The sequence below is a fragment of the Dama dama genome, chromosome 16 (assembly GCF_033118175.1).
Source record: "Dama dama isolate Ldn47 chromosome 16, ASM3311817v1, whole genome shotgun sequence".
NCBI classification, from domain to species: domain Eukaryota; kingdom Metazoa; phylum Chordata; class Mammalia; order Artiodactyla; family Cervidae; genus Dama; species Dama dama.
Window position 1 is genome coordinate 734400 of NC_083696.1, and position 13224 is coordinate 747623.

The 13224-nt window shown below is 51.4% G+C and overlaps 1 protein-coding gene across 1 annotated transcript in view; it reads left to right on the forward strand.

The window, feature by feature from the left end:
* SNTG2 (syntrophin gamma 2) overlaps positions 1-13224 on the forward strand; it is a 115399-nt gene that overhangs the window by 71172 nt on the left and 31003 nt on the right. The window contains exons 11-12 of the mRNA XM_061163246.1: positions 1943-2070; positions 12827-12956. Coding sequence (XP_061019229.1) covers positions 1943-2070; positions 12827-12956 — 258 coding nt within the window. The remainder of the gene's footprint in view (positions 1-1942; positions 2071-12826; positions 12957-13224) is intronic.

A 13224-nucleotide genomic window follows, 5' to 3' on the forward strand; every position in this document is an offset into this window, starting at 1 on the left:
CAGACTCTCCAGCTCAGAGACACCAAGGCATCTCAGAGTCACAGCTCTGCGGGCTGGTGGGTCACGTTCGAATGTTTCAGAACCAGGATGGCCCTTGGTTCCTTATCCCCTGCGCCTGTGACGGCATCATAAATCAGAAGGAAGCATGTTTTGTCCCCGCCTTCTCTGCAATTGGCAGTTCCCCCTGTATGCAGCTTGCCGGCCTTTTGGGCTGTTCGTTTTGTAGTTTGCGTTGGAGGAGAACTGATGAGCGATGCTGGGATGGTCTCAGGTGCGCAGCAAAGTGATTCAGTTAGGCGTGCACCTATGTCTGTTCTTTACCGAATTCTTTTCTCGATCAGATTGTTGCAGAGTGTGGAGCCGAGTTCCTGTGCAGCAAAGCAGGGCCCAGGGGAGCGACCCCACCGAGCTCTGGTGTCCGCGTGTCCTGGGCAGGTCGGCCGTCCATCCGTGCAATAGCGCAGCCCCAGCGCCGCCCTCGCCGCCCGCGGTCAGGGGGACCTCGCCGCCACCCTCGTGACAGGCAGCGCAGGGCGGAGCCTGCCTGCGCTCCGCTGGGTCTGGGCTGGCCGCCCTGGTTAGTGGCTTTGGCTGTGCCCTGGGGATGCGCACCGTGTTCTGTCCGCCTGTCCCTAAGCCGGAAGCTGCTGGGGCTCCTGCCTTTGTCACCAGAAGCCACAGTTGCTGCAAGGATGCTTCTGGAGAGGGAGGCAGATGGGGCCAGCTGTCCCCTGCTGGGGGCGGGATGCCGCCGGCCCCGCCCGCAGGGCTGGCACAGACCATCTCAGACCCTGTGGCTCACCGGGCACATGTGGCTGTCACGTCTCAGGACATGGTTGTTTGCGTGGCTTCATTTAGCTTTTCGAGCATCTTCCCCATAGCTTATGGTGAACGATGTTGGATTCATGCTCTCTGAAGAAGATGATTTAGCTTTGGGACCAGGTACCAGGCTTGATCCCTCAAGAGCTTTCTGTTAGCAGAGTTTTATTAAAGTGTAACAAGGGACAGAGAAAGCTTCTGACACAGACATCAGAAGGGTGGTGGAGAGTGCCCCCCTTGCTAGTCTTAGCAAGGGAGCTGTGGACTTTTTCAATTGGTTATTACAGTAAAGCAAAAGAAGCCCTCAAGGTTGCAAAGATCTTACCAGACCCACTCCCACAATTTACATTTTGAGATGGCAGGATCAGTCAGAAGGTTCTTAAGAAGGAGAAACGTGTCCTCAAGCAGGGTACGTTACTGTTATATAGTCATTGGTACAGAGTTTAAGATGAGTTGTTTTGCTGTGTAATCAGCAGCTCTGGGCTTAAAGAAAAAAACGTTTTATGTGACTAAGACTAAGGAAGGTAGAAAAGAAAGTTTGTCTTTCCCTCCTGTCTGAGAGCTCCAGACCTCTTTCTTCTCTTCGGGGACCCTGAGCTTCTTATCCACCTAAGAATTAACTCTCACTGCCCTTACCCGCAGGCCCCACCCCGCCAACCACCCCACTCCCTTTGGACAGACTCTGAGAGCTTTGCCATTAGCTAATAAGCTGGGCTTGTGACTGGTCACCTGTTAGCGTCTTGTCAACATTAATATGTATGAATCCCACTCCGATTTGACCTTCTGGGTACGGGAGGCAGGTCACAGCCTGTCTGACTCTCAGCCTTCCCCAGGGCCCCAGGATCCTCCCAATGCCAGTCTCTGCCCCCAGCCTCTTCCCTGTGACTTTTCTCTCTTTGGTGCAGTATTTTGTTTAAAAAAATAGATGAAGAATATAGTTTACTTTGAACTAGAAGAGCACTCATTTCTTCCCAGAGCTCTGAGAGCACACGCTCTCTTGCCACGGCTGAAACGAGTTAAATTTGAGTTTGCAGATGTGATGTTGGGGTCTGTCAGGGCCCCTCCCTGTTTCCGGTGCTCTCGACTGATCCTGTGACCCTTGATTCTCATCTGTTCTGCACAGGCTCCGTCCTCGCCTTCCTCGCCTGTAGCTAATGAACCAAAATACGAGAAGCGCTGGCTAGACGCCCTGTCACTTCCTCTGTCCATGGCCCGAGTCTCAAGGTGCAGAGCTGGAGCGGACACGTTCAGGTGTGTGACCGTGGTCTGGAGGGGGACGCGCCGATAAACCCAGAGGTGCCTGCCCTGGTCACCCGGTGGATTCAGCGTTTGCAGAAGTAGTAATCATCGTCATGATAGTCACACACTATCAGAGCAGGAACCGACTTGTCAGGAGTGGGTCTGTCTAGCGGTGACTGTTGCTGCTCCCTCTTCTGAGATGTGGTCATTAGCAGAAGAAATCGTATTTCCAGTTTCAAATGCGAACAGAATTAGGCTGAATGTAAGACTGCGCTCTCATCCAAGGTGGATCCAGTTACAGAAAAGTCTTCTCACCAGCCCTACGGGCCTCATTTCCTTCATTAACAAAATGAGACGCCTAGACCAGACCTCCGTTCAACGGATGTTAGTCTGTGAGCCTGGCTGATGAGGTAACTTCAGTTTCACCGTTAAGGGCTGGGTGTTCGTCACTGTTTCGTGGAGACGCTATCGTTTTCCCCGCCAAGTTAGTGCAGTTAGTGGCCGACGGCCGTCAGGGAGGCTGAGACCCCAGCGGCTGGTGCGTTTCCTTTCTTTCTTAAGAAGGTGAGTAGAGGCTGGGTGCACACAGGAAGAGAGCTTGAGGTTTGGAAACAGCCCCTTCCTTGATGAAACGCTCATGCCTGTCGTGGCCGCTTCCAGGTAAATCAAGGCATCTGCAGGAGGAAGGCGCCCAGAAGGCCCCCACCCCCCGAGTCAGCCACACACCCCTCCTGTGCCTGAGATGTGCCGTCTCGGCCAACAGCAAACCAGAGGCTTCCCTGTGGTTTTAAGAAAGCTGCTTGTTGTTGTTTTATCGCTAAGTTGTGTCCGATTCTTTGTGACCCTGTGGACTGTAGCCCGCCAGGCTCTTCTGTCCATAGGATTCTCCAGGCAAGAACACTGGAGTGGTTTGCCATGCCCTCCTGCAGGGGATCTTCCCAACCCAGGGATGGAACCCACGACTCCTGCATGAAGGCAGGGTCTTTACCAGCTGAGCCACCAGGGAAACACTTGACAAAAGCAAAGACATCTTACCAGTTCTGCTGACTCTTTTATGACTTTAATATGGGCAGGAAGGTACACAAAGTAAAATGACTAAAATTCTGCCTTTTATAGTGTGTTTGTCAGACACACAGCAGTATTAAGGTGACGTCTGGAGGCTGAGCGGATGCTGGTCCCCCTGCCCTGTAACCCTCTGGCCCCACCTTGAAGGGGAGGAGAGGATAGACATGTTGCCTGCAGCAGCCTGAGTTAGTTCTGTGGCTCCTGGGGACCCTGGCTGCGAGACCTGCAAGGAGCAGTTTAGAAGCTGCAAACCCCAAACTAGATGATTTTAAAGTCAAAGGCTCTCAACTACAGCCTGGGAAGGACTTTGAGGAGATCCTCTGAGTGGATAAACATAAGTGGGATAAGCAGGTCAGAGGTCAGCGCTCTGGGCTTCCTGTTATTGTCCAGTTGTAGGACCAAAATGTATCACCACCTCCTGCAGGTTTGCCTTCTCTGAAAGTTCAACTCAGTCGCTCAGTCGTGTCCGACTCTTTGCAACCCCATGGACCGCAGCACGCCAGGCCTCCCTGTCCATCACCATCTCCTAGAATCCACCCAAACTCACGTCCATTGAGTCAGTGATGCCATCCAAAGATCTCATCTTTTGAAAGTTGTTTGGTCAATAATGGTTGAGGTTCCTTGGTTTTCTGAAATTTTTTCCCAAAGATTCTATAAAAAGCAGATGCATATTTAAAGCTAACATTTGAAATTTGTTTTGAAATAATAAAAGTCAGTTTTAACAAATATGACTTTGCCCCTGGGGCCTGCAGGGGTGTCTCTGGCCAGAGGGCCTCTGGCACCTGCTCGCTGTCAGGAGATTAGAGTCGGATGTTCTCGGGCACAGTGGGAGCTAGGCTTTTGCTTAAGCTTCGTGTCACCATTAATGAAGGTTAAATCATTGAATGCACAAGACAGAAAAAGATGCTTCCATAAGAATCTGGGGGAGAAAGTCTGGATCAAAAGGAAACCAGGCATAGAAGCAGCACTGCGTTCAGGCAGGAGGTTGGCTGACATTCTGTAGGCAGGGCTGCCCCCAGCACTCCCAGACCACGTCTGCAGATGCTGGGACGTGGCCACGCGGCCTCGCAGGTCCCTGGGCAGCAGCTCGTGCTTTTGGCTCCACATGTAGAAAAGCGTGCTTCCTAGTGGGCCCGATGGCCGTGAAGAAGGCAAGAGACTTCTAAGCAGGCTCTTATCCGTTTTCCGTTGCTACAGTCCGTGCAAATTTAGCTTCAAAAGTGCACATTTATCATCTCACAGTCTCCACGGGCCAGCTGATGCATGTGCTGGGGTCTCTGCAGGCTGGCCTAGGGTGGGGCCGGGCTGCACTCTCGCCTGAAACCAGGTTCTCTGGGGCTGAGGGCGGCATTCAGTTCCTCAGGTTTGGGGGCTGGGTCCCCATCTCCATATGCATTCCACCCTCTGTCAGGCAGCAGCAGGTGACCTCTTGTCCTGGGCTCCTGACTTCCTGTCTCTGACCTCCAGGCCTCATGGGAAGGACTTGAGACAACATTGGGCCAGCTGGATAATTGTCCTAATTTAAGGACAGCTGACTTCAGATCTTAACTACAGTAAGTCCCCTCCCTACAAACAAGTTCCAGTTCAAGAGCAAGTTCTTAAGTCTAATTTGTTCACGTTAAGTCCAACAAACTATGCCTAAGTACCCAACTAACACAGTCGGCCAGATCGTGCTGTGCTGTGATGTGTTTATAACACGGTTCACACAAATAATACATAACAAACACACAAAAATGAAGAGAGCGTTTTTGATCTCGCGGTTCAGTACCTGGAGAAATACTGCAGTCCGGGACGTCGGCTGGCACACGGGGCTGAATCTGGTGAACGGGGTGAGAAGGGTGATGCGGGGACAGTAGAGCTGAAGGACCCACAGCAACAGGAGACGCGGGGCGAGCTGCAGGTCCGCCCCCGCTGGCGCTGGCAGGGTGCATGGCCATGGCTCTGAGGTTTGCATCCTGAAGGCTCGCGTGTAGAGACTTACTGCCCGCTCGCAGAGCCCTGGCAGCAACACAGAGCTCCGTGTACGCAGAGCCCTGGGCGCAGCTGCGGGCTCAGAGGCTGGGAGCCCCGCCAAGGGCCCCGCGTGGCCAGACCCGGAGCCTCGGTTCAGGAATCGGTCCATTGAAGATGCTCTTGGCCTCGCTCTGCAGTTGCGTGTGAGCTCACGCGGTCCCCATGACAAGTCCAGTTTAGGTGCCCAGACCTGGGCTGACAAGGCACCCACTTAGTGTCTGTAATTCAGAAGCTGAGGGGAGGGACCATCCTTAAGAACAAGGGGAACGTGTGCTTTAGAGACGTCCATAATGGATCCATCCACGGGCAGGGGACTTTAGATGCTCTGAAGCCTGGGCCTCTGGACTTGGGTCAGTGGCTTTACCTCCAGGGGGTAGGTGATGTGGAGGAAAGAACGGGTTTGGAGGGAACCAGCTCTTATCCCGCTTCGTCCGTGGGGCTCTTGGGGCCTCGCAAGCCCCGCCTGACGGCCGAGTGGGCAGGAGACACGGGAGTGCTCCTCTGCTTTCTAAGGGCGTTTTATGGAGAAAACGTGAAACAGCACGCAGTTCATTGGAGCTTTTAAACTCCTTCTGGGGGGTACTGACCGCTGTGGGTTCGTTAGTGGTTTGTGGGGTGAGGAGTGCCTGGATAGGGGCACGGAGACAGTCTGATCGATTCCCATGGCGTCTGCGTGCCTGTGACTCTGGGGGTTTTGGTGCCCGAGGCGCTGGTCCTGTGGTTCTGCCCAGATGAACCCTGCCCAGGTATCCGGCTTCACGGTGGCCTCGAGAAGTGCAGGGAGTCCCTTCCTTTGTTCCTCTTTCTAAGGGAGGGTGGTGGGAGGGAACTAAGCAGTATTGGTTCTGTTTGTCCCCCATCGTCCGTGTTTGTGAAAGTAACAGAGATCTGACAGCTTGTCACTGACAATAAGACCCCGCTTGGCTGTGTCGGGGGTGTCATTGTTTCAGAGGAAGGAGCGTGGATGGGACCCAGGGGCTTTACGGCAGCCGCACTGGGACAAACTGCAGATGAGCGTACTGGGAACAGTGATGCTGGGAGTCAGAAGGAGCCCGCTGAGGCCTGGTTTGTTTTGCTAAGGATGGCTTCATGTTTACACGCTCGTGCCAAGCTCCCCCTGTTTACTTGGGAAATCCTGAAAGCACAGCTCGCTTGGTGGGGAAACAGCGTCCCGGGGGCTGTAGGCATCTCCACAAAGGGAGGGCCTTCTGCAGGGTCCTCTTGGGGGTCATAGCAGGGCCAGGTCAGGGCCCGCTCTGCACTGGGGCTTGGAGGGTGGGCCCCTGTGGTCGTGGCTGAGCTTGCCTTGATCCGGGAGGGTGCAGGCTGGGGGCTGTAGGGGCAGGGCAGGCCTGTCCTGAGGACGCACCGTCACAGGGAGGCCAGCAGGGGTGGGACACAGGGGAGATTTGTGACTGAACAGCCTTGTTCGTAGACTTCAGGGAGAGGCCTTGTCTGCTGTGAATGGCCTTGAAACTGTTTATATTCATCAGAAAAACCCCACAGCCTGGCTGGGAGTTGTTGGCTGTCAGGCTGAAACAGAGCAGGACCCTGTGGTCCTCGCTGTGACCTGTCCTCAGCCTGCCTTCTGTCTGTAGAGAAACTTTCAGTTCAGTTCAGTTGCTCAGTCGTGTCCGATTCTTTGCGACCCCATGGACTGCAGCACGCCAGGCCTCTGTGTTCATCACCAACTCCCGGAGTTGACTCAGACTCACGTCTATTGAGTTGGTGATGCCATCCAACCATCTCATCCTTTGTCGTCCCCTTCTCCTCCCACCTTCAATCTTTCCCAGCATCGGGGTCTTTTCAGATGAGTCAGTTCTTCACATCAGGTGGCCAAAGTATTGGAGTTTCAGCTTCAGAGAAACTTTAGTCAAAGATAAGTTTAATCACAGAAGTGAGAAAATGCAGAAACAAAGGAAAACAGTCAAAGGAGACCAAATATTAATAGTCATTAAGCAAAGTCAAGGAGCTTCAGTTCCTCCCCAAGGGCTGTAGATAATATTCTGAGCCATGTCCTGTGAGCTGTCTTGTAGATACTGAACCCTGCCAGGTGGAGGCGTTAACTACGTGATGACCGGACTGTAGCCAAGTCATAAGGTGCCATGATTCTAAGAACTGGCCTCAGGAAAATGGGAACACACCAACCCTGGAATTGAAGACTGACTGTACCTCAAAAGTCAAGGTGACACTGGTCAAACCACCGATGACCAATTTCAAGATGACCGTCAGAGCTGACTGCGCTGTTTCTGCCTGGAGCCCCCTCGCTCTGTCTATAAAATATCTCACCCATGGACTGTCGGGGAGAAGGGGTGGGGATGGTGAGCCTTTGGATAGGCGTCCACCCTCTCCCCGGGCTGCCAACGTCCAAAATAAAGCTAGCTCTCATTCCCACCAACCTCGTCTCTTTCTTGGCTTTTGAGCAGTGGGCAGCCAGCCAGCCTGCACCTTTGGTACCAAGGCTGCTGTCGTTCTCAACTCACCACGTCTTTAGTTTGTTCTGAAATTCCCGCTGCGGGGAGAGGAGTTAGGGTGTGCGTGTTTGTAGAGGGGATGATGTCCTTCTGTGAAAGCTCCCCAACCATCCAGACTGCCTGCGCTGCACGCGGGGTGGAGGCGGGGTGCAGGTAGGCTGGCCCTACCAGCCCAGCCCCTCCGGTCCTGAGAGCTGCTGGCAGCCGTGCCCACAGAGTTATGGGCAAGGCTGGCCTCGGGGCAAGGTCGTGACGGGCCACAGGGGTCGTCAGCCGGCTTTGTACATCCTGCAGAGGGTCTCTGGGGAAGAGAGCCCGCGGGAGCTGAAGAGATGCTGGGAAAGATTGAGGGCAGGAGGAGAAGGGGACGACAGGGGATGAGATGGTTGGATGGCATCACCGACTCAATGGACATGAGTTTGGGTGGATTCCAGGAGTTGGTGATGGACAGGGAGGCCTGGTGTGCTGCAGGTCATGGGGTCACAAAGAGTCGGACACGACTGAGCGACTGAACTGAACCGAACTACTTTATCATACTGAATTATTTCTGTTCTTGATTTATAGTATTTTGAACTTTGTTCAAAGTAATTTCAATCATTATGCAAAGTGGAATTTTCAAAGGCGTGGTTAATTTAGGAAGAATTTAGGAGCATAATGAAGATGATGAGACAGGTTCTAAACACACGTTTGCAAGCACAGCGCTGGTTGTCGGGCCTGCTTGCTGCCGTCCCTGTGTGCTGGCTGCACTTCTGGGCCTATAGTTACGCCCCCAAGTGCGCCGGGCACGGCGCTCTGCCTCAACCCACCGCACCACCACCCCACCGCCCCTCACCCGCGGGCAGCCCTTCAGGCGCCTGTGTTCACAGGCTGCACCCTGGCTTGGGGGACGGAGGTTCTGCATCCGTGGGCCGTGAGGAGGGGGGGAGGCTTGCACATCAAGATGCATGTTCTCCAGCGTTAATTCACAAGTACTCTTGCACCCCTGCTCCATGCAGCGCTGGCTTGCTTGGGGGGCAGGGTGGGGAGGTGGGAAGGATAAGCAAACCTGGGAGTCCGTGCTCTCTGGAAGCTTCCTGTCCGTTAGGAAATGCAGGGCCTGAGGTCAGAGCAGAGGGAGACCTGTATGAGATGGTTCTCCTCCCTTCCCCTCAGTGGGACCCTGGGCGGTGCCCCACCATCCAGCTGGGACCCTGGGCAGGGCCCCACCATCCAGGGTCAGCCCCCTGCTCCGTGACTGGCCGGAGCTCAGAGGACTCAGGCCTGGCCTCAGGACAAGGGTGATGGGGGGACAAGTTGGCCTTTGGGGTAGCACAAAGGGGAAACTTTTTTTTTTTTTTCTGAATTTGGCGAACTTGGGTGGTGCCGCAATTTTCCAGTAATAGTGGCTTTTTAATAAACACACTGACGCAGGGAGAAGGGCGCCTGCATTTAAACTGGGTCTGTGTTAATATTTCATGTGCGTCCTTGGAGATGTTGCTGCATGGTGGGAAAAGGCTTCCATGAAAAAATACTACCCATGCCACAGAGGCAGGCTTGAAGTGTGATGTGTGAATGACAGTTTGGAGATGTTTTTCAAATTCTGAGGAGTATACACATTTTTTCCCTCTCATTTTGTCTAGTGAATATTCATAACTCTTGATGTGAGTAAACAGATACCACCCTCTGCTTCCAGTGCCCGAGGGCTTCAAGTTCATCAGAGCGGAGACACTGCGGTCAGCTGCTCCCCCTGGACGCTGTCTGGGTATAACGGAATGGGACTGGCCGGGGCTGGGGGCCTGGGTGGCTGTGGGCCGTGACTCGTGGGTCAGCTGTTCTGTGGGTCATTTTGGAATAGCGAGTGTATTCTTTCTTTAACAAACGCACAGTGTATTACAAAAACGATTTGTAACTCTGAGTTCTTTTTCTCCGATGTCACAGCTTTGACAGCCAATCAATCAGGTGCCGCTGGAGTTCCCCGGCACAGCCGAAGGGGGTGTCGGAGGGGGGTTGCTGCTGTGGATCACGGACAGGAGTCCAGGGCCGTGAAATCGTGTGGTCACGGCAGCCGACCTAGCGGAGGCGCTGGTGCAGAGCTTCTCAGCAGGGACACAGGGAGGGTCCGCGGTCGGGGGGGCTGGCTTCTGCGCCGGGGAGCAGCAGCAGGACACGGGAGTGCCCCCGGGAGAGCCAGTGCTGGAGTCTGTGGAGAAGCAGGGAGCCGGTGTGAAGGGGAGGAGAAGGCCCAGACCACTCCTCCTCCAAGCGCAGCGCTGACGCGACATCGCACTTGGAGTTTCTCACTCTCCCGATAAGCTCAGCTGCATGAATGTTTAACCTTACTGGAAGAGATTTCTTTTCTTAGCCAGAAACCGAACTGTTTCAATCCCTACAGTATGGTACTGTCTTCCTAGGTTTCTCTTTGAAAATCAGGCTTTCTCTCCAAGCATGAGGAAATCCTGGAAAGGGTAGATGTTTCCAAAAGCACGGTCACGGTCCATCCTCCCCTTGTCTGGACTTGCCTTCTCCCTGGGAACTCAGGCACCAAACATGCCGCCTTCTCTGGATGTAGGTTTTACTGCTGATCTTTAAAAGCTGACATGTGACCTCACGGAGCAGCTGAGTCCTGAGCAGCGGGTACTCCGCCATTTCTAGTTCTGACCATGACCTTGACCATGCGATTAAAATACTGAGAATCCTGAGCAGATGCTGTGACCATAGAACCGTGAGGCAGGTTCCACCTGCGGATGGCAGAGGGAGAGGGACTTCCAGGGGAGTGTGAACGCTGCACCAGTGGAACGTTGAGAAGATAAAACCTCAGAGTTGATCGGGAGACTTCTCCATCCATTATCCAAGCACGCATGCGCACGATTTGTATGACGGACTCTAATTAGCATGACTTTTATAACAATAAGCCAAATCATGGATTTTCTTGTCGTACTTTGTTGGTGTGTTGGCATCTGTCATCTGCATTGATGCCAACATTTTCACTGTTTCTGCTCGTGTAGTTTTAACTGCTTCCTTGGCAGACGACCTCATCAAGCAGCAGTGTTTGTGTAGGACCTGCGGGTTTACCGGAATCATATCCATTACCCTGTGTACTTCTCCCAGGGTTTCCATTTCTAGTGCAGTTGGCATCTGAAGCCCATCATGTGGACGGGACTCCCAGAGCTTAGGTGTCTGCTTGTCCCACGAAGCTGAAGCATGGAGATGCTGGAATTCAAAACTCACCCCTTTTCCTCGGAGAGCCGGCTGTCTACACCCGGTGCCCAGGTGTTTGCTGGAGCCCTTTTTCAAACTGGGAACAACCCCGGTGTTGAGTGTTTTCTGGCATAAGAGGGCTTTGGGTTTTGCCGAGTGCTTTTCCTTCACCTGTTGAGATGATTGTGTGATTTTTAAAAATTCTGTTGCTATGATGTATGACATTAAGTTCCAAGTGTCAAACCAACCTTGAATTCCTGGGATAAATCCCGTTGATTATGGTATATAATTCTTAATAGATGTTCCTATTTTGAGTTTACTAGTATTTCATGGACACTTTTTTCATCTGTATTCAAAACAGGTATTGGTCTGTAGTTTTCTTGTGATGACTTGTGGTTTTGGTATCAAGGTAACTAAGTTGGAAAATGTTCTGTTCTATTTGGGGGAGAGTGTGAATAATTGTTATTAATTCTTCTCTGAATATTTTGTAGACCTCAGTGGTGAAGCCATCTGGGCCTCAGCTTTTCTATTTGGTTAGTTTGGGGTTAAAAATTGAGTCTCTACATTTGTATTATTATCTTTTCAGATTTCTTCCTAAATCAGCTTAAATAGTTGTATCTTTCAAGGATTTGCCCATTTCATCTAATTTATCTCATTTAGTGACAAATAGTTGTTCATATAATTTCTTTATAATCCTTTTTGTTTTTGTAATACTGATGGTAATTGTTACACTTTCACTTCGTATTTTAGTATTTTGAGTCTTCTTTCTTTTTCCCTTGGGCCATATAGCTAAAAGTTTATCAGTTTTGCTATTCTTCTTAAAGAACCAGATTTCGGTCACACTGATTTTCTCTGCTCTGATTCATTAATTCCAGCTCCAGTCTTCATTAGTTTCTTCCTCCTGCTTTCACTGTGTTTAGTTTGCCCTTCATCTGTATGTATCAGTTCAGCTCAATTCAGTTGCTCAGTCATGTCCGACTCTTTGCGACCCCATGAACCGCAGCACGCCAGGCCTCCCTGTCCATCACCAACTCCCGGAGTTTACTCAAACTCATGTCCATTGAGTCAGTGATGCCATCCAGCCATCTCATCCTCTGTCGTCCCCTTCTTCTCCTGCCCCCAGTCCCTCCCAACATCAAGGTCTTTTCCAATGAGTCACCTCTTTGCATGAGGTATACACATGTATATTTAAAATTACTAAAGAAATGTAAATGCTTAATTAGAAGATATTCCCTAATGTAAAAAAAGCTGGAACAGAGGAACAAAAACGACATGAGACACATAGAAAATGAAAAGGAAAATGGCAGACAGGTCTACTATACCAATAATAAAATTATATTTGAATTTTTAAATAACCTGATTAACAGGTAAATGTTTCAGACTAAATAGAAAAAACAAGATCTATCTTCAAGAGACACATTTTAGAGACAAATAGATAAAGAAAAGATGAGAAAGATATCATAAACAGTAAACACAAGAAAGAGGGAGTGATTATAGTGGTGCCATATGAAATAGAATTTTAAACTAAAATTGTTATTAGAAATAAAGAGGGGTATTTTTTAAAGATAAATATTTAAATCATCAGGAAGATATAACAATTATAACTATATGTACACCTAAACAGAACAGCAAAATACATGAAGCTAGAACTAACATACTGAAGGAGAAATAGACAATTCAACAATAGCAGTGGGATGCCTCAGTACCCCAGTTTTAACAGTGGGTGGAAAGGCCAGGTGGAACCTCAAAAGCAAACTGGGCTCCAACAGAACTATAAGCCAAATCGACCCAGTGACATTTGGAGAGCCTCCATCGTCAGGAGGAAATGGGGATTCTAGGGTTTTTAACTTAATTTCAGTATATCTGCCTAGGATGCTGAGACAGGTGAGTTTAAGCCCACGGCTGAGCTGTGCCTCCCGTGGTGGCAGCCTCGCGTTGCTGAGCAGGGCTGATGGGGCTGGCGGCAGGACCACCCCCTCCCAATCCAGAGGCGCTGGGCCCAGGGCTTCCTCCCAGCCTCTCTTCTCTTCCTCCTTCAGGTCCGGCGCGATCCAGGTGCAGGCCCTGGATGGGGTGAGCTCGGGGCCCCTCCAGTTTCACACGGCCCAGGAGCGTGCCGACTGGCTGAGGGCAGTGTCGGCCAACATCAGCGATCTGATGCTGCAAAACGTGAGTGTGGAGATGGTCCCCAGTCCGTGTTTGCTTTTCGGTCCATGGAAATAGTCACGACTCTTTGTTATTTAAGATTAACCCTAAGACAGTTGGTCATAACATTAAACAGAAGAACCTACTTTTAAAGAAAGCTTTTATTTGGAGGATAATTACTTTACAGTATTGTGCTGGCTTCTGCCATACATCAACATGAATCAGCCACAGGTGTCCATGTGTCTCCTCCCTCTTGAACTTCCCTCCCACTTCTCACCCCACCCCACCCCCT